At 34.2% G+C, this 22,676-nt stretch overlaps 1 protein-coding gene across 1 annotated transcript; it reads left to right on the forward strand.

The window, feature by feature from the left end:
- Positions 1-386: 386 nt before the first annotated feature.
- Positions 387-7,147, forward strand: SLITRK6 (SLIT and NTRK like family member 6). Its single transcript, XM_033177441.1, has 2 exons — positions 387-959; positions 3,401-7,147. Exon 2 carries the CDS (start codon positions 3,425-3,427, stop codon positions 5,945-5,947), a length of 2,523 nt encoding a protein of 840 aa, XP_033033332.1. The 5' UTR covers positions 387-959; positions 3,401-3,424; the 3' UTR covers positions 5,948-7,147.
- Positions 7,148-22,676: the final 15,529 nt, after the last annotated feature.

Consider the following 22,676-nt stretch of genomic DNA (forward strand, 5'->3'; position numbering starts at 1 on the left):
TAAAAAAGTTAAATGGTGAATACAAAAATACAAATATTGCAGGGAAGCTGTTCGTGTTAACATTTTACAATCTAGTGAGTGCACAATTTCAACTATAAATACCAGATTTTTTTGAAAAAAAGAGGTGACTACTCTATAGGCAACATTCTTGTGTTTCCTGCACACATGTGTGCAAACACTACAGAACAGTGTTAGTTGAGAATTTAACATAATGTATTATTTAGCTGGCTATAATAACACAATGTACTATTAAGCATTTAAAATGATGTGTTATTATTTCCATCAAAATTCACTTGCACTGTATTTGGTATTGAAAGGGAGTGGAAAGACCATTTGCAGAAAGAGGAGGAGTTGAGCATTCCCAAGGTGGAGCTGTCTCGTGTGTTATATGACACTGGCAGATTAAAACGCTCTGATGGGGAAGGGCTTACAGGCTGAGTCAAAAGCCAAGAAGTCTCTTTATTTACGCCTACCTCCCAGCCCTTGGCAATGTGACTAATAACAAACTGAGCTAACAAGAAATACTAGAAAAGGAGGAAGGAGAACATTGCTGCAGCTTGGATCTACAAACTAAGAAAGCAAGAGTGATCAATCCCAGCTCTGTTAAACATCTTGTTTACTTACTGCATTCAGCAGCTTGCAAATGGTTAACTATATGCAAAAAAGTCAGCATAGCTGGGAAGTATGCTGTGAATTTTAATTGAGGGAAAAAGGGACAATTGCTTCAGGATGCTCTAGTATGCACTCTGCTTGAAATATTTTCAATGAATTGCTCAGTGTTCTATCTTTGACCAGAGGTTTTAACTTTATGAACCTATGGGACTTGACAAAAAGTGGTATTTGAGAAGAAAGTACGCAGTGGTTGGTGTTTTCTTTTTTAATAAAGGAACTGAATTACTTTGAACACCTCTTCCAGCTGTGCGTTACAGATAACGTCAGGAAGAGTCTCTGCTTTACAGGTAAGATGAATGTTTCCAGGCTTTTCTTATACTTATTTTTGCATTATAGTAAAGTGATTGAATTTGTATGTTCGCCTCCTTTAAATAAACAACTTTGCACTAAAGGATACTCAATTTCATTATTGCTTACTGGCACAGCTAACACTGTAGCAGATGCCTGTATTCTCTGAGCAGCAGACATTTAGTCTAACAGCTGGCTGTAGAGAAGAACAAATATAATATTCCACTATTTCTTTTACAACATGCAGTTTGTTGTTAGAAACTAAATATGTATGCTTTCTGAAGGATCGCTTCCAAATGTGAATGTTGAATTGCAAATATAAGCAGAATATTGAATAACTCTTTGCACTTTGTATGCTACTTATATTATTTTCTGACTTGAAAATATGTATTCTCAGAAAATATGTCAATGAGTATCTTTTGACCTCTTTACCACTGTATCGGATATTGTCAGTAGAGAACCACTTTTCACATTTGTGTGTGTTTCTGAAGAGATTAGAAACTGTTTCCTAGCACATTTTGAAGAGCACAAAATTCATATAGGATTTAAAAAATAACAAGAGTTTATCACTGAAGAATTATTTGCTATTTTCTCTGATGCTATACCTGGTGAAATAAATCTTAGTATCTCTTGGTAATTCATGAATAAGTACTTTTAGTGTTTGTGGAAGCTAATCCACAAGTTGAAGACTCCAATTACATGCTGCTTGTTTATAACCTCAGCTCACAAAGCTGTTTAAAATCGAACTATTTCCCTAGAGAAAAACAAAGTCTTCTAACTTTCTCTTCACATGGAAACACAGTATGTTGTTTTGTTTCTTTAGCTGTCTTTTGCCTTTCAGGAACTTTGTACTATATGTGTTTTCAATAAAACACTATGTTTTCAGGGAATGAAAGTTTACTTTCAGGATGGTTGATTGGCTTCTGGTATGTTTTACCTGATTGTGAATTTTAATTTGATTCAGTTACTGTTCACATTTCAAACAACAAAAATGAAAACTGATTACTGTTTTGAAAAGTTGAATAGTCATAAGATGTGGTATTTATATTTCAGTTTAGTTTATATAAATTTAAAGTATAATATTTAAAGGAAGGAAATAAAATTAGATATCATTAGAGCTGTAAATGTTTACCTTGCATAACTGTCATTTAAAGGACAAAATCTTTTTAAGAATTGCTGTTTCAGATGCATTTGTTACATGTTTCAGGATTGGAATACATGATGTTATTCTGAACCATCCTTTTTTTCTTTTACCAAATTTGAAACACCATCAAAAAGTTTAATATGATACAGTTTGTTTCAGACTTTATTGTTCGTGACTTTTAAGTCTTATAATCAAGGAGACCAGCTGCTTAATTATGTGATGACATTAGATGCCCTAAAGACTGTTTCAAAACCTCATTAGGAAGTCATTTGCTAGAAGTTTAGATGAAGCATTATTTATTCTTTTACAACAGCCTGAAACGTGTGTTAAAGATTAATCATTTTTCTTTAGTTTTTATTATTTCAACCTCATCTATAACATGATTAAAAAGCAGTAAGAAATATGCTGCTTCTAGAAATTCAATATTAAATATAAGGATTTAAGTGAAATTTTAATGGTCACTCTTAAGTGTATATATCTGATACTATTACGCTTATACAAACTGCCCTAGATTGAATAATTAAAAGAGTTCTTATTGTACTATACTTTATTACCTGATCAAAGACATATTTTCCTCGAGGTTTTCAAAATAAACAATAAAATTAGTGTGTGTAAATATATATATATATACACACACACATATATATATTATATATGTAATTTTAAGCCAAAACCAAAGCAGGTGAAAACACAGACACAGTTATTAGATACTATTGTGTGACACACAGTTCAACAACATAAAGAAAGACAATGCATGCTACATGCGGACATGTATACACACATACACACATGCACACATACACTCTTTTTATCATTTTTTACATTCCTTACAGTTCTCTATGCTTATGGCTAACAACTACATATTTGTCTTATACGATAATCCTCCAGCCTTAAATTTATGTACCTTAAGGTTAAAAAAAAAAGTTTTCAAATATGTAACTTTGCATCATAGTGAAGTGTCAATGCTCTAAGACGGCACCTCTCTCATCTGTTAAAATGCAGGTTATTCATCAGATGTGAACACAAATTATGATACAATATTTTAAATTCCCCTTGACCGAAATTTTATATTTTGACCACAATGCAAGTTAAAAGTCAGCCAGACTTGCCTGTCTTGAGTATTAGGAAGAAAAAAAAAAAAGAAAAAAACGATGTACATGCAGCAAGGTACCCATATTTTCATGGTAGTCAGTCATTTGCTTTTTGGAGACAGACCTATTATGTTGAAACTGTCAGCTTCATCTCCTCCCCAGTTCTGCCCACTAAAGTCCCTTGCTATTGCGTTTTATTTTACAGAATTGGATTTCATCACATGACAACATGAAGCTGTGGGTTCATCTCTTTTATTCATCTCTCCTTGCCTGTATATCTTTACAGTCCCAAACTCCAGTGTTCTCAGCCAGAAGCTCTTGTGATTCTCTTTGCAATTGTGAGGAAAAAGATGGCACAATGCTAATAAATTGTGAAGAAAAAGGTATCAAGACGGTATCTGAAATAAGTGTGCCACCATCACGACCTTTCCAACTAAGCTTATTAAATAATGGCTTGACAGTGCTTCACACAAATGACTTTTCCGGGCTTACCAATGCTATTTCAATACACCTTGGATTTAACAATATTGCAGATATTGAGATAGGTGCATTTAATGGCCTTGGCCTCCTTAAGCAACTTCATATCAATCACAATTCTTTAGAAATTCTTAAAGAGGATACTTTCCATGGACTGGAAAACCTGGAATTCCTGCAAGCTGATAACAATTTTATCACAGTGATTGAACCAAGTGCCTTTAGCAAGCTCAACAGACTCAAAGTGTTAATTTTAAATGACAATGCTATCGAGAGTCTTCCTCCCAACATCTTCCGATTTGTCCCTTTAACCCATCTAGATCTTCGTGGAAATCAGTTACAAACATTGCCTTATGTTGGTTTTCTCGAACACATTGGCCGAATATTGGATCTTCAGTTGGAGGACAATAAATGGGCCTGCAATTGTGACTTACTGCAGTTAAAAACTTGGTTGGAGAACATGCCTCCGCAGTCTATAATTGGTGATGTTGTCTGCAATAGCCCTCCGTTTTTTAAAGGAAGTATACTCAGCAGACTAAAGAAGGAATCTATTTGCCCTACTCCAGTGTATGAAGAACATGAGGATCCTTCAGGATCATTACATTTGGCAGCAACATCTTCAATAAATGATAGTCGCATGTCAACTAAGACCACATCCATTCTAAAATCACCCACCAAAGCACCACGTTTGATACCTTATATTACAAAGCCATCCACTCAACTTCCAGGACCTTACTGCCCTATTCCTTGTAACTGCAAAGTCCTATCCCCATCAGGACTTCTAATACATTGTCAGGAGCGCAACATTGAAAGCTTATCAGATCTGAGACCTCCTCCGCAAAATCCTAGAAAGCTCATTCTAGCGGGAAATATTATTCATAGTTTAATGAAGTCCGATCTAGTGGAATATTTCACTTTGGAAATGCTTCACTTGGGAAACAATCGTATTGAAGTTCTTGAAGAAGGATCATTTATGAACCTAACGAGATTACAAAAGCTCTATCTAAATGGTAACCATCTGACCAAATTAAGTAAAGGCATGTTCCTTGGCCTCCACAATCTTGAATACTTATATCTTGAATACAATGCCATTAAGGAAATACTGCCAGGAACATTTAATCCAATGCCTAAACTTAAAGTCCTCTACTTAAATAACAACCTCCTCCAAGTTTTGCCACCACATATTTTTTCAGGGGTTCCTCTAACTAAGGTAAATCTTAAAACAAACCAGTTTACCCACCTACCTGTAAGTAATATTTTGGATGATCTTGATTTACTAACCCAGATTGACCTTGAGGATAACCCCTGGGACTGCTCCTGTGACCTGGTTGGACTGCAACAATGGATACAAAAGTTAAGCAAGAACACAGTAACAGATGACATCCTCTGCACTTCTCCTGGGCATCTTGACAAAAAGGAATTAAAAGCCCTAAATAGTGAACTTCTCTGTCCAGGTTTGGTAAATAACCCATCCATGCCAACACAGACTGGTTACATTATTGTAACCACTCCTACAACAACAACGAATACGGCCGATACTATTTTACGATCTCTTACAGACGCTGTGCCACTGTCTGTTCTAATATTGGGACTTCTGATTGTGTTCATCACTATTGTATTCTGTGCTGCAGGGATAGTGGTTCTTGTTCTTCACCGCAGGAGAAGATACAAAAAGAAACAAGTAGATGAGCAAATGAGGGACAACAGTCCTGTGCATCTTCAGTACAGCATGTATGGCCATAAAACCACTCATCACACTACTGAAAGACCCTCTGCCTCTCTCTATGAACAGCACATGGTGAGCCCCATGGTTCATGTCTATAGAAGTCCCTCCTTTGGTCCAAAGCATTTGGAAGAGGAAGAAGAGAGGAATGAGAAAGAAGGAAGTGATGCAAAACATCTCCAAAGAAGTCTTTTGGAACGGGAAAATCATTCACCACTCACAGGGTCCAATATGAAATACAAAACCACGAACCAATCAACAGAATTTTTATCCTTCCAAGATGCCAGTTCATTGTATAGAAACATTTTAGAAAAAGAAAGGGAACTTCAGCAACTGGGAATCACCGAATACCTAAGGAAAAACATTGCTCAGCTCCAGCCTGATATGGAGGCACATTATCCAGGAGCCCACGAAGAACTGAAATTAATGGAAACATTAATGTACTCACGTCCAAGGAAGGTATTAGTGGAACAGACGAAAAATGAGTATTTTGAACTCAAAGCTAATTTACATGCTGAACCTGACTATTTAGAAGTCCTGGAGCAGCAAACATAGATGGAGAGTTTGAGGGCTTTCACAGAAATGCTGTGATTCTGTTTTAAGTCCATACCTTGTAAATAAGTGCCTTACATGAGTGTGTCATCAATCAGAACTTAAGCACAGTAGTAAACTATGGGGGGAAAAAAGGAAGAAAAATAAACTCAGGGATCATTGGGAGAAGCCATGGCATTATCTTCAGGCAATTTAGTCTGTCCCAAATAAAATAAATCCTTGCATGTAAATCATTCAAGGGTTATAGTAATATTTCTCCATATACTGAAAAGTGTCTCATAGGAGTCCTCTTGCACATCTAAAAAGGTTGAACATTTAAGTATCCCGAATTTTCTTGAATTGCTTTCCCTATAGATTAATTACAATTGGATTTCATCATTTAAAAACCATACCTGTATATGTAGTTATAATATGTAAGGAATACATTGTTTATAACCAGTATGTACTTCAAAAATGTATATTGTCAAACATACCTAACTTTCTTGTAATAAATGCAAAAGAAACTGGAACTTGACAATTATAAATTACAAACAGTGAAGAAAAAATATAAAGGTTGTAATTACATAGGTCATGGGTGGCTCAAAACTTTGAGCATTTGAGCTTAAACAAATGCCACTTTCATGCATTCTAAGTTTAAAAAGTTAAAATGATTAATAGTTCAGGTGGAATAAATAAGCATATTTTGGGGGGTTTTCTACACATTTTGTGTAGATAATTTTAATGTCAGTGCTGCTGTGAACTAAAGTATGTCATTTATGTTCAAAGTTTAATTCTTCTTCTAGGGATATTTTTAAAATGCTACTGAGATTCTGCTGTAAATATGACTAGAGAATCTATTGGGTTTGCTTTATTTCATAGGCTTAATTCTTTGTAAATCTGAATGACCATGATAGAAATAATTTCTTGTGGCAAGTAATTCACAGTTGTAAAGTAAATAGGAAAAATTATTTTATTTTTATTGATGTATATTGATAGATGCCATAAATCAGTAGCAAAAGGCACTTCTAAAGGTAAGTGGTTTAAGTTGCCTCAAGAGAGGGACAATGTAGCTTTATTTTACAAGAAGGTATAGTTAGATTTCTATGAAATATTTATTCTGTACAGTTTTATATATTTTTGGTTCACAAAAGTAATTATTCTTGGGTGCCTTTCAAGAAAATTAAAAATACTACTCACTACAATAAAACTAAAATGAAAACTCTATTTTTTAAATGTGCGTTCTTAAATTAGCTTTACTTGTCATGCAATCCATAAGGATTAACATACATACACACAAACATACAGACGTATACACACTATGGGAGGTTTCTATTTGCTTACACAAGAAGTATGTTGTTCATGGTATGAAACAGGCTATTTAATTTTTGGTATGATTAACAGGAAGCTAAATTTAATATATGTCTAGCAGTTTTCCCTTTCAAGAAAATCATTTTCTGATGCAATCCAAAAGGAAATGTTTTATTTCTATCCTTTCTAATTATAGAATCAATGAATCAATCATACCTGCACGCTTTCACAAGACAAAGTGAAATTAATCAAGGTAATCTGGGAATGTTTTCTGAACACCACACAAACTCATGCACTGGGCTATGAAGCAACACATTTCCATAAGGAAGTACTCCCTTCAATTTATTCAACAATATTTCAGTGATTCCTAAATGGTCTATTAAATATTTTGGCTTTTAATATCCAACTTTGCTCTAAAGGCAGAATATACATTATTTATTTTACTTTTAATGAGAAACCTTCTGGTTGATAAAAACAATATGGGCTGTGCTGCATGGTATGAAGACTAATTATGAGTAATGTAAAATCATATCATGAGCTTTTTTCTTTAAATTACTGTATATATTAATGGAAATCAATCAAGAGTTATGTATTAAAAGGTTTACTGAAAACCAAAATTTCTTCATTAGCTTCCAAAGTTTGGAAGCACGAAGGTGGAAATCCTTTAAGTAACAATTTCTAAGAGAAAACGTGTGTGCATATGAAATGCTTGATATTTATCTACTAAAAATATTCAGCATGGTAAATAGTAAAATCTCCAAAATATTATTTTAAAAATTACATTCTCAAGAGAAGAACAAATAAAGACCAGAATTCATGTTATTGCACTTCTTTTACTCAATTGAGTATCTGCCAATATTTTCTAATTCTAATCAGGTACATAGAGGTATTAGGAAGACTTAAGATATTTCCATGCCTGGAGGACCCTTGGAATGGATCCATGAATGCAGACAGAGACATGCCCTCAAAAACATTCTTTTCTTAGGGATGGGGAAATATTTCTTTACTCTTTATTTGTTGTTAATTGCCTAAAGTAATAATGTTCACTCTTTGACTTATAATGAAGAGGAACAAAGTTGTTTAAGAAGCCATGTAAGTATATCCCCAAAACCAAAGTACAATCCTTATTCTGGATATAACTTAAAACTGACATCGAAATTACAGTTGTTTCCAAAAGCAAGAGATGTTAACGGTTTAAATGTTTCATTCACAACCCGTTGTGGAATTTGTTTTCCTACTGGTTGTTGAGAGTTGAGAAAGATAATAATGGTCTCTAATTCTTTGTGATCTGTGAGACTTTCTCAGAAACTTGATTATTTGACCTGAATTTCCAATTTCTTCTCCTTTCCACTAAAGAACAACTTTTATTATGCTCCTTGTCTGATTGTTTACTTAAGCAACCAATTTGGTCTCTTTCAGCAGCTAATTGACAGATTCAGAATTTCAATTCCTCTTTCAGTATCCTCAGCGTTATTCACCTGAACCTGGCCATTTAAAAAAAAAAAAAAAAAAAAGACTTTTAATTATCTTGGCTTTGTTTCTTATTTAAACAGAAGTTACACTTTGGCCATTGCACATCAATGCAATTTATGACTCATGTCCAAAAAATGAAATTTTGTTATATAGTGGCAGTAGAGTACAATCATGCTGGATAAATCTTTTTAATTTAAGTCAATTTATTTGATATTGGTTGTATTAATACTTATTTAACAAAACATTTTTTACTAAATTATATGAAATTACTTACTGTATATTTATAAAAGTGTTTTTCCAATATCTTTCATTTATCTCTATCAATGGGATGGAAATTTTCCTCTCTATAAGAAAGAATTATATCAGTGATGTTACCCTCTTTGAAAGAATCTCTTATATTATGGAGGAGAGAAAGCTCTTCCTTGCTGCTATAATATTAAATAAACTGCAGCACCATCTAAGCTGCCTTAAGCTGCCTGAATGCCTTTGCTCAATAATTAAAAAGGCTTAATCCTTGATTCAGGATTAAAGAATGTGACACAAGCATCCCTTTGTCATTAAATTGACACTTTTAAAAATAATGGTTTATTCTCTCCTTTATGCCCTTCAGTATATTATACGTATATGTATGTACAAACACACACACACACAAACACAGGTCAGAGAGACAGAGAGAGACCTAAGGAAGGTGTAGGTCATCTCAATATATCTGTAATTTATTTTGCATTTTTCATTATTTTATGATAGCTAATAGGTATGTAATCAACAGCACTTTTTAAGAAGAGGAATACTACCAACTTGAATAATTGTTTTGCCATAAACTGTTTATTTTTTAATAAAAATAAACACAAATATCCAAAGACAGATCACCAAAGTTCCCCATATATGAGTTTCTGCAAGATTATTTTAGGAGATTGTTTTCTACATAAAAAGAAAATCGCCCATGTGTATACAAATGATAACTATTTGGGAAGGGAAGGCCGAATCTCCTGGCAGTTAAGAAATTGTTTTACAGTGAATTTGAGGATTCTTCTCTATTTCTTTTCCCTGTAGAGCACTTCTATGAAGAAGTTGGGGTATCATAAAAGGACAAGCTTTTATTGTAAAATAAGACACAATTAAAAGACTTTCTCAGGAGGAGTGGTCTTATATCTGGCAGCCACATGAAGAATGATCTCATTGATACTTATATTATTTAACAATCAAATTTTTTTGGAAGCAACATTATCTGTCTTACAACTAGCTTTTGTAAAAGGCAAATTTTATTTATTATATTTGCATTCATTCTTATGTATAGGTAACATAAAGAAGATTGCCAGATGTAAAATCCTCTTCTAGCTGTTTTGAAAGCGAAATCAAACAGACAAATACTCTTCTGTTAGTAAATATCTTTCAGCAGATTAGTGAATGAAGAAAGGAAACAATGCAAAACAACAAATTACACACACAGGTTCATGTATTTCCAACTTAAATTATTTAAAATTGTACACTTTCTAAAGAGAGTACTTTTGTTTTAGAATTTTGAAACATGAACAGCATGAAGACCTGACCTTCCACAAGTAATTATTTGCCTCTTCACATCTCTTAAGTTCTACCAGTGAGAAAATGGATTATATAAGGAGTAAGGCATTTTGAATTGCTTGTCTTGTAGAAAATCTCTGAGCATTGACATGGCATTTCGTTGTATTTGGTTTTATAGAAGTCTTGAAGAGACACTACACACAAAAATAATCATTCTTGCCAAAATGAACTTGATTTATTTTCAATTCACATTGTTATCAGTGATGAAATCACCATTACTGAATGTATGTTCAGTGTATTTTCATCCATTTCCTTGGTGTTGTAAGTAATCAAAAGACTTATAAGCCCCTGTTACTGTCTTTGCATAATAACTACTGCCATATATTAATACAGCAATACATAGTAGAAGAAAGGTAACACTAGGGTTCAAAGGAGTTCTGATCCTCAAAAATCAGATCAGTTTAAATGCTACATATGGCTTCCTCCGTGAAGCGTTCCATGGACACCCTTGGGGCCTGTTCTTAGCATTCTGAAGTACTTTGGATTAATGAATATATATTTGAAGCAAACAATGCACTGTGATACAGCAAACACAATTCCTAGATATAAACACATCATAAACTTTATCTATTCTAACTTTCTCATTTAGAAAATGAAGGAGTTAAGGGGTTTGCCTAGCACTATATAAGTAGTAAGAGTAACAAGGCCAGAATTGAAACCCTGTTTGATTGCTGCTGTTAATTTATATTGTTTTGTTTTATTCTCAGGGCAGTTGTCCTCATCAGACTCTTGCTATAAACATACATATTTACAGGCCATGTGAAATCACAGAATATGTATGTTTTGCCATTGTGCATACATTGCTTCTATGTTTAGGTAGGACACTGAATTTTAACATCTTATTGAAAAAAATGAAGATATTTCACTAACTTTAGTCATGGAGTACCTAATTCTAGATTATTCAGAATGATATATTAGCAGATTTTAGCTACAGCTTTAAAAATGCTGACTGATTTATCAGACTGAACATGTACATCTGGCAACCAGAAACTCATTGTGTGCTTTCTTTTTTCTAATTCTGAAAAATTAATTACTATTTATCAATACCCACTTTTAGGAATTTATGTTTTATTTCATAGAATAAAATATTGACAAAGTAATTAAAATACAGACAGTTCTCATGATAATGCATTGATTTAAAACTTTTACAAACAATATATGATTCAAGTGTTATTAGAACTATCATATACACAAAGATCATGGTGACAGACATTTTCATGTTTTAATGTTTTAAGATCTCTGACTGCAGTAACCTTTGTTTTCATGGTACAGTTTATAAATTAATGATTACTATCTCAATGAATGTGTCATTTGAATCCTGAAGAGACACCTACATAGTGTGAGGAATTTTGTTCCCTTTTAAATAGACAATTTTTTAGCAGTTTTGAGTTCACAGCAAAGTTAAGTAAAAAGTACAGAGTTGTCATATATCCCTTGTTCCCACACAAGCACAACCTCCCTAGCTATCAACATTTAGCAACACAATGGTGTGTCTGTTACAATTAATGAACCTACTTTCACACATCATTATCACCCAAGGTTAACTGTTTACATTAGTGTTCATTTTTACATTTTCTGCCGTTTTGACCAATGTACCCACAATTATAGTATTCTGTAGAATATTATCACTCTCCTAAAAATTGTCTGAGCTTTGTCTAGTTACTGATCTTTATACTGCTTTGATAGTTTTGCATTTTGTAGAATGTCGTAGAATTGGAATCATGTAGTATATATCCTGTTCAAACTGGCTACTTTCACTCAGTAATACACGTTAAAGTTTCCTCAATGTCCTTTCATTTCTTGACAGCTCATTTCTTGCTGGGCACTGAATAATATTCCATGATGTACCACAATTTATTTATCCATTTACATAACAAAGAAAATCTTGGTTTCTTCCAAGTTTTGACAAATATAAATAAAACTGCTATAAGTATTTGTGTGAAGATCTTTGTGTGGATATGCATTTTCTATACGTTTGGGTAAGTAATACCAAAGAATGTGATTGCTGGGTTGTATATTATAATAAGTCTATGTTTTGCTTTCTAAGCAACTAACCATCTTCCAAAGTGGTTGTAGAATTTTGCATTCCCAACAACAATGAATGAAGAATTGTTGTTCCACATCCTCATCAGCTCTTGGTGTTGTCAGTTGTCTGACTTTTGACCATTCTAATTTTATCTCATTGTTGTCTGAATTTACATTTCCCTGATGACATGTAATGTGGAGCATCTTTCCATATATTTGTGTCCATACATATACCTTCTTTGCTGAGGTTATTTGTTTAGGTCTTTCCCCCATTTTTATCCAAATGTTCATTTTCTTTTTGTTGAGTTTTAAGAGTTCTTTGTATAATTTAGATAAAAATATTTTATTAGATATGTTTTGTTTTGTACTTGTTCTACGCCAGTCTATGGCTTTTTTTCCCATTTGCTTGACAGTGTCTTTTACAGAGCTGATGTTTTTAATTTTAATTAAGTCTAGTGTATAATGTTTTTTTGAAATAGAGCCTTTGGTGGTAACTGTATAAAGTCATCTCCATGCCCAAGATCATCTAGATTTTCTATGTTATCGTCTCAGAATTTTTGTTTTGCATTTTACATTGAGGTATATGATCCATTTTGATTTAATTTTTGTGAAAGTTGTAAGGTCTGTATCTAGATCATTTATTTGCACATGAATACCTAATTGTTCCATCACTGTTTCTTGAAAAGACCATATAGGAAAGATTTTTTAAAACCACCTACAATTTAAAAATAATTTCTTTATTTACAATATATTTCATTTTAGCCTTTACATTTAATACTTGATGTCCATTAATGCTACACATTACCTCATGTTTGAGGGACCATAACCTATAAGATAGAATTTTGCCTAATGATAAAGATTAATATCATTGGGCCTAAATTATTTGTAAGACTGTGGAGTATGAATGTAAAACAATGTGCCTAGTAGGAGCCTTCTTAGCTATGGTCTTTTTTCAAGGCCTGCATTATACACTAGTTTCCATTAATGATATTTATAGAAAGCTAAAACTTAGTGTTTGCCTACCAAGCACCTATACCCAGTAGTATATGGTTTGCATATAGTTTCATCCTGATACAAAAGCTGCAGATAATACTGCTATTCCCAGTAAAGACAATGAGGCTCAGAAATTTAAACTGCCCAGAATCACACACATAGTAGTGGACAAGCTCAGATTTCCTAACTTGGAAAATTCTTGCTTCTATTGGCTTATCAGTCTTCATGTCACAATGATTTTAGGAAAGTGTTTAAAACTTGGATATTACTTATTGGATCGAAGCAAATACCATGTTGTCATTTTCAAACATTGGACACTTACCTCACAGTTTTTACATTGTTTTAATTTTGGATATGTTTATTTTAGCTTCTAATTATGTATTAAACCTATCATCACTATAAAAAGTAACCTTTGATATTTTGCATGTCTGAATTATCTATGTTTATTTAGATTTTATTTAATTTGAAATAAATATTTAGTGAGAAACGTTTGCATTGTAGACACCAGTGAGGTGCTTTAATAGTGACTCTTTATCCAAATACAGACTTGAAACATCATATCAACAATAGTTATGAAAACAAAGTAAGGAATAAATTTGACTAATTTTGAATTAATCAATTTAAGTAATTGAAAATTAACAATATAATGTTTGCTTCATAAAGTTGGCTTTAATTTACAACATATAATTCCTAACACTTTGAACTTTTTTTTTTGAGATGGAATCTCACTCTGTTGCCCAGGCTAGAGGGCAGTGATGCAATCTCGGCTCACTGCAACCTCCGCCTCTCGGGTTCAAGTGATTCTCTTGCCTCAGTCTCCTGGGTAGCTGGGATTACACGTGCGCACCACCACACCCGGCTAATTTTTTTATTTTTAGTAGAGATGAGGTTTCACCATCTTGGTCAGGCTGCTCTCGAACTCCCGATCGATCCGCCAGCCTAGGCATCCCGAAGTACTGGGATTACAGGCATGAGCCACCGTGCCTGGCCAATGCTTTGGACTTTTAACTCAACTGCCTGTTCTCTTTTGATACAGACACATCTGTAAAGCCTACTCTAGGCAATGCTCATATACTTTCATTAAGAAAGAGGTCACATTTTCTCAGCGTGACCTAACATTACACTGTACAAATACTCACAGCTCTACTCTGTCTTCGTTACTGTGTACTGACAGCCAATGGCATGCATAATACACTTGCTGGTCACAAGGGTATGCAGGCTCCACTTTTCTATTGCTCTGCCACACAATATGAAAGTAGATGCTGCCACTCATGTAAGCTGAAATCTTTCACTCACTGTCTGCCTTTGAAGTGGCAGGAATGCTAAAACTTACCTACCTATTTGTCCATGGCAGACTCAGCAATCCTCATGGAAAATTTTCTAAGTGGCATTAAAACAAAGGAAAATGAAGTAGGAAGAATTTGTAGAGATCAACTTGTAAGAAATTACAATTAGAGAATGCTAAGCTGGCAATTAAGAGGAGATACAGATGGTCTTTTGGTTCTTGCTTCCTTGCATTCAGGGCCCTTTTGCTTTCTTGTTGTTTATTTCCCCCTGGGCATCATGTTAACCTTCTACAGCCAACACTGCCTAGAGCACCACAAGAAATCAACCTCTTTCCCTTGGCCCATGCACTTACTCTTTTATTCTCTTAAGTGAATCACTCTTCCTCTTAGCCTTGTTGTGGTCATCTCCAAACAAACAAACCAAATATAATAACACAAAACAAAAGTTGGTTTTATCTTGGTTTCAGTCACACCAAGCTGACTGTTTTAGAACAAATTTGTCCAACCTGTGGCCCGCGGCCACATGAGTCTCAGGATGGCTTTGAATGTGGTCCAACACAAATTTGTAAACTTTCTTAAAACACTGTGAGATTTTTTTGCAATTCTTTTTTTTTTTTTTTTTTTTTTAGCTCATCAGCTATTGTTAGTGTTAGTGTGTTTTATGTGTGGCCCAAGACAATTCTTCTTCCAACGTGGCACAGGGAAGCTAAAAGATGGGACACCCCTGTTTTAGAAGATTTAGCAATTGAAAAATTGAAAATCAGAAGCTTCAATAGGTAGCATTTCAGATAAAGTAATAAAGAAGCCATTTCCAGAATATAAAGAAAATATGTAGGCAAGAGTCAGCCATAGGCTGTTTATACTCATATGTCAAAATCAATCTCCAAATCTTACTTGACATGATTCTACAAGAGATAAGTTTGATAAGAATAATTCAGTTAGGAAACATGTGCCTAGTAGAGCCAACCTTGGATCATTGGATCATCACATTTTGAAAGCTTTCTGAATCCTGTCTTTGTACTTTAGTGTTTCACTAATTTTCAACCAATGTACTGTTTCTCGCTTGCATCAACAGACTGAAAAGTTACCTTATTTAAGATGTATCTGGATCACTGATGATTCATCAATCTAGTAACTATATTTCTAAATTGTAAGGTAATCATAAAATAATATCTTTGAGTGAATGGGTACTCTAAGAACATCGAGTCTAGTGTCAATTTAAGTCAACTATTTCTCCCTACAAAACTATTTTATGTGATACTGGGATTATATGGACAGAACATTAGCTTCAGAGGCAGGAGGTAACTGAGAGGAAATAAATCCATAGTGTGACCTTATCAATGTATTCATCCATATTGTAACCTTATCAGCTTATTAAATCCATATGAGTCTTTTTTTCATAAAGGAAATAATAACATATTTGTAGAGTTGATTTTATGGTATATTATCATATATAAAAAATCTCTACTTGTGCATTTTTAGGAATGTTTAGAAATAGTTGTGCTACTGTGAAAGAGAAGAGAAATAAATTTAGTAATAGTAGTTAAATTCTCTGAATTTTATTTAGGATGCTGTTGGTAAAATGATAAGAATAATAATATTTTAATGATATTAAAGACTCACCAAGGCACTCTATGTGAAATAATTTTATAAATAACTCAGCAAAATTTAACTTCTATTAAGGACTCACTAGACCTAATTGTTAGAAAGTTCTATTCCACTTTCAACTCCAACATTCCTTCCTAACATAATTTACTCTTAATATAATTTAACTTCTCTTTTTTTTTTTAAGAAAGGGCCTCACTGTGAACCAGGCTGGAGAGCAGTGGCTCGAACATCATTCACTGCAGCCTTAAACTTATAGGCTCATGCAATACTGCTACTTCATTTTCCCAAAGTCCTGTAATTACATAATTATTTATCTTTTTTATGATAGCTCCTCATATATCTTAAGGAAGACCATTTTGTCTATTTTTATTTCCTCTCATGGTAACTTTCACCTAGTAAAATGCCAGTTTTTTTCTTTTTTCTTATGCATGGTGAATTAGGAAAGAGATTTACTTCAGCTTAACTGAATCATTTCCATCCCCCAAACATATAGAGGAATATAAACAATATGGAACAAATGAAAATGTATTTTATTAACAGACATTTTACTTCCACATCCATAAGGAGGTAGTGTCTTTGCAGATGCAATTAGTTGAGTTTATACTGAATTATAGAAGGTCCTAAATCCATTGATTTATTTTCTTATAAGAAGACCTACAAAGACATGCAGGGAAAATACCATGTGACTATGAAAGGCAGAAATTGGAGTGACAGATTACAAGCCAAGAAGCTTCAAGGATTACCAGAAGACACCAGAAGCTGAAAGAGGCAAGGAAAAATACTTTTCTAGAACCTTCAGAGAGAGCATGGTCCTGCTGACTAAGAAGTGGGGTGCTGGGGTAACAAAGAGCAAAAATCATGGTAAGTCACAGGTAGAGGCTGGAAGGATTTTGAAGCATATGATAGATAAAGCATAGATTCCTTTGAAGTGATTGTTGGTAGAAATATGGATGTTACATGTGATTTTGATGAGGACTTAGCAGGAAGTGAAGAGGATGGTAGAGAACGTTTCTGTTAGGTTGGTGCAAAGGTGATCACGGTTTTTGCCATTAAAAGTAACATCATCTAAGGTAATACACATGTCATCATACACAGAATGTTGCTAGATATAGGAATGTTAGTTAATTCTGGTAAAGTCACGGACTTGAAGAATCATGTCAGTGAAAACATTTCTAGGTATTTATTACAGCAGAACTCCACCGCTTAATAGCAAAATCTATATTAATTTACTGGTAGTTTTGGAGGAAAGTGCTGCAAGCTGGGTGACTTACCACAAAAGTAATTCCTTCTTTCACACACCTGGAGGCTAGAAGTTGGAAACCAAGGTGTTAGCAGGGTCATGCTCCCTCTGAAGATTTTAGGAAATAATGCTTCCTTGCTTCTTCTAGCTTCTACCACTTTTTGTCAATTCTTAGTTCCCTGGGTTTTAGCTGCATCACCCCAATTCCTGCCTTTAGGTTTTCTAAAATATTTGAAGCAGAGAAATTCATAATAAATCATGTAGTTGATTAATTAACCAGTACTTTTTAATGTATCTACTAAGATTAGCTTGGAGGTCCACAATATATTAGTCCTATTCTCTCACTAGATGTTTAAATATGGAAATAAATAACAGTAGTGTTAGTATAGGACAGTATGTGACCAAAAGCTAAGTGTTGTTTTCAAAAAATAAACAAAAATTGAATATGAGTACAGCCAAATGAATAGAGTTTGGAATATTCAGGGGAGTCTTTGTGATAAAGCTCAGAAATGATGTTAATAATTACCAATTGGGGGATATGAAAGAAATGAAGTTCTATAAAGACCCTCAATAAATGAGTACTATATATACGAATAGGCAGGTGACATGAATAAAATAATTGAGGACTTTACAACTGATGTCTTCACCCCATAGGCAAATAATATGTACCTCATTAAATGTCTGAATGTATCAAAACCTTAGACATTTCAGAAACAAGAAATAAAGCACCATAAGGCATATTCATTTCAATAACAAGAATAAAGTATTACCTTTCCACATCATTAAAACTGTTACATAACTGCTTTACAGTTTCATTTTTCCTAATATATTTCAAAGCATCAGTTTCAAAGATCTTGCCTGTAAAATCACCTTCCTATTGTAGACTGAGGAACGTGTATTTAAATATACACGTTTTAATACAGAAAACATAAAGCAGCTGAATGTAGAAAATGAAAAAGAATCTTGCAGAAGGTAAAATTTTCCTTCTAATTTCTTTGAAGCAGAAAAGATAACCATTGGATACTGGGGTTAACACTTGGGTAATGAAATCATAGGTACAACAAACCCCTGTGACATGTTTGCCTCTGTAACAAACCTTCACATGTGCACTCAAACCTAAATAAAAATTTTAAAAAATAGAATACTGAAGGATCTTCGAAGGGGCTAGTTTTGAATTTTCCAGTGATATTTAAGAAGCTGGCCAGGTGCAGTGGCTCACGCCTGTAATCCCAGCACATTGGAAGGCCAAGGCGGGTGGATCACGAGGCCAGGAGACCGAGACCATCCTGGCTAACACGGTGAAACCCCGTCTCTACTAAAAATACAAAAAATTAGCCTGGCGCGGTGGCGGCGCCTGTAGTCCCAGCTACTCAGGAGGCTGAAGCAAGAGAATGACGTGAACCCGGGAGGCGGAGCTTGCAGTGAGCTGAGATGGCTCCACTGCACTCCAGCCTGGACGACAGAGCAAGACTCCATCTCGGGGGGGAAAAAAAAAAAGCTATTACATTTCTTAGTATAATATCTGATTTTAACTTAGTACATACGCTTTTAAAATAACACAATCTTCATTTAAATAAAATCACTCTGCATCAACTGAGTTTAGCATCAATAAAACTTTTCTTTGTGAAGCATATAGTTTTTATATATTAAGATGGGAAAGCACAATGTAAGTACGAAGTCTAGGGAGAAAATTGAAATAAAATATATTATTATTCTTCTTTTTCTATCCAAAAGAAAACAGAAATATAATGTCTGAATTTATCACCTGATTTTAAATTACTGTATATGCTTTTGTTAAATAAAATATGCATCTTTTTAATGTCAACTGGGTTCATATTGCAAATGCATTTCTTTATAATGCATCTCCTTTTTGTATATATTCAGATGGAACCCAGATAACACATTCACAAAATTTTCAAGGAATATGAGAAATATATGAGAAGAATATGAGAGTAATATGAGAAAAAATGATCACTCTTCAGGAATGCTGCACTTAGTGTGTTAGGAATGTGTTTGCTCCCTAATAAGAAGGTTACCAACACTAAAGGAGTCAAAAGATGCTGTTGCTGCATATAATAACAGAAAAAAAAAAACACCTGAAAATAACTGATTTCTAAATCAAAGAAAATTATTTTCTCCCTAGATCTGGTATTGAGTTGTACAATTATGGAATACACAATCTATCAAAACAAAAAATGTAATAAATTGTCATACTAGGATTTGATAAAATGTCAGTCTCAGCACTTCTAGGGACAGCCTATTAAAAATGAAGTATCTGTCAATAGTGCTCATACATATATGTGTTAAGGTATAATGCCTTGTAAAATAATCTCAAAATAAAGTTTCAAAATTATATTGATGCAGTTCATAGGTCTCAAAACACATGACTATTGATGCCAAGAAGATTCAGGATGAGGTAATGTCCAAATCCATATCTTACCATATATCCGGATGTGGTCAGACTTCAGTTTTACTACAGGGTCATAGTTCAACGAACAATTTCCTGTTGCCTTTGTTAAAGTTAATACTGCCTCTTCTGTATTCCTAATACCCTTCTTTGCAAAGTTCCAGATTAAAGGAACATAGCATATTTGACTTTCTTAGCTGAATTTTCCCCTCTGCAATACATTTTTTTCTTTCCTCTAGAGAAAGAGAATTCTAACAGAAAATAATTACAAATGACCTTGACCTTTCAAGTGAAAGATCAAAATTAACTTCCCTGATAATCAGTCTTTTAACTTTGGAATTTAGTAAAATAACACAGTGACACATAATTATGTAATTAGTAGTAAATTCAAAGGAAGCAAGTATAGATCTGGGGTTAGTGTTTCATCACAAAGTATTCAGTCTTTCAAAGCATTTTTTTTTTCCTTACCCATCTCTCTAGTGCATGAGTCACATATACTTACAGCAAAAAAAAAAAGTCAAACGAGTAAAATTAAAAGTACATAGGACTCAAACTTTTGTGACTCAATAATAAGAAAGAAATTACTAACTGATTATGTAAGATAGGTAAAGTCTTATTTGTAGACTTCATTTGGAGAACAATTATTTGCTAGAAAAATTTAGGAATATAGTGTAGTGTCTTATCTGGGAAATGCAATATTGTGTAATTCTCAGAGGTTACAGCTTCTTGTGGATACTTACTCCTCATTCATTTCAATTATGATAATCAGAGATGGGAGATTCTAAAATCTAAATGAATAAGCAAGAGTGTCTTCCTTAAATCATACAAAAGGGCTCAGAAAAAAATGCAGATGAATATCAGTACAAATCAAATCCATGGTATTTTAGAGATTTTTGAATTATATATTCAAAAATTATCATTGTGAGCCAGTTTAATTTATTGAATATTTAAGTAGTATGTATGAGAAGACTCATAAATTGATCATAAGTGACGTATGAAATAAAGGAATTTCCAATCTTTCATTATTTTGACAAGTAACAACATAGATTAAGTGAACTATCATCTCAAACCTAATTTTAGTTCATAGCATCAATTTTATAAACAGACAAAAATCTTAGCTGCTAATAAAAACTGCCATTGACTTTTATGTTTTATCTCTTTTCATTTCTTATCCAGAATTGAAAGTGCTATAAAGATAAAAGGAGGTTGGCAAGAAGTATAAACATAGAGATAATTAGTTTGTGAACATTTTCAAATGAATCATCCTTTTTCTAAATAGTTTTGTCAAGATATCTGGCTAGTTTAAGAAAAAAATAGGTAGAAATACTGAGTGATAAAAAAGGAAAGTGTATACAGAATCCAAGGAGAATAAATACTAGTAATAAGAGGTATGTTACACCTCTATAAAATCCAAAATAAACTCTCTTAAATTTTAAATTGTTACAATATTTTATAACAACAAAGGCATTCTCATTTAATATTTTTAAAAGATTAAAAACTGTAATACCTCTTAATTGGAGGGAGCTTATAAATAACTGAAGTTTTGTCTATAACAACTGCTGTATAAACACGGTTTAATATGACTCTCATTTCATTTTTTTAAATTCTGAAATCGGCTGGGCACGGTGACTCATGCCTGTAATCCCAGCACTTTGGGAGGCCAAGGCGGGTGGATCACGAGGTCAGGAGATCGAGACCATCCTGGCTAACACGGTGAAACCCCGTCTCTACTAAAAATACAAAAAATTAGGCCGGGCGCGGTGGCTCAAGCCTGTAATCCCAGCACTTTGGGAGGCCGAGACGGGCGGATCACGAGGTCAGGAGATGGAGACCATCCTGGCTAACACAGTGAAACCCCGTCTCTACTAAAAAATACAAAAAACTAGCTGGGCGTGGTGGTGGGCGCCTGTAGTCCCAGCTACTCGGGAGGCTGAGGCAGGAGAATGGCGTAAACCCGGGGAGGCGGAGCTTGCAGTGAGCTGAGATCCGGCCACTGCACTCCAGCCTGGGCGACAGAGCGAGACTCCGTCTCAAAAAAAAAAAAAAAAATACAAAAAATTAGCCGGGCATGGTGGCCGACGCTTGTAGTCCCAGGCTGTACAAGCCTGGTTCCAGCATCCATTTCAGCTTCTGCTAAGGCCTGGGGAAGCTTTCTTACTCATGGCAGAAGACAAGAGGGAAGAGCAGATAAGTCACATGGAGAGAGAGGTAGGGAAGGAAAGAAGGGGTAGGTCCTTGGCTTTTTTTAACAAACAAATCTCACGTGAATTAACAGACTAAGAATTCATCCCTTACCACGGAGAGTGCATCAAGCCATTCATGAGGCGCCCACGCCAAGATCCAAACACCTCCCCTGAGTCCTCATCTCCAACCTTGGGTTCACATTTCAACATGAGATTTGGAGGGAAAAGTATCCAAACAATATGAATTATATACTAGTTTATATTGATTGACTTATATTGCTATTTTGAGCTCTCCCTCGCTCCACTGTTTTTACAGGTGCTTGACACATTCACAATTGTGTTTTATTTATAAACTATTTTTGGAAAGATTAAAAAATAATCTAAAGACATGGGGTCAAGGGGAAACAAAAACTTGTGTGAGTAAATGTTTACAACTGTGATATAATTGAAAGTCTTTGATCAGATCTGACAAATTTAACACAGATGGTAATAAACAAATGCAGATTAACTAGTTTCATGCTTTAATTCAGTGTTCTGCAACTGTGGTAGACACATCTGCCCTCTGTGGAGAAACAGTAAACATAAGAAAAATCCGCTGGGCGGGGTGGCTCACGCCAGTAACCCCAGCACTTTGGGAGGCCGAGGCGGG

Source organism: Trachypithecus francoisi, unplaced genomic scaffold (assembly GCF_009764315.1).
Source record: "Trachypithecus francoisi isolate TF-2019V2 unplaced genomic scaffold, Tfra_2.0 Lachesis_group18, whole genome shotgun sequence".
NCBI classification, from domain to species: Eukaryota; Metazoa; Chordata; class Mammalia; order Primates; family Cercopithecidae; genus Trachypithecus; species Trachypithecus francoisi.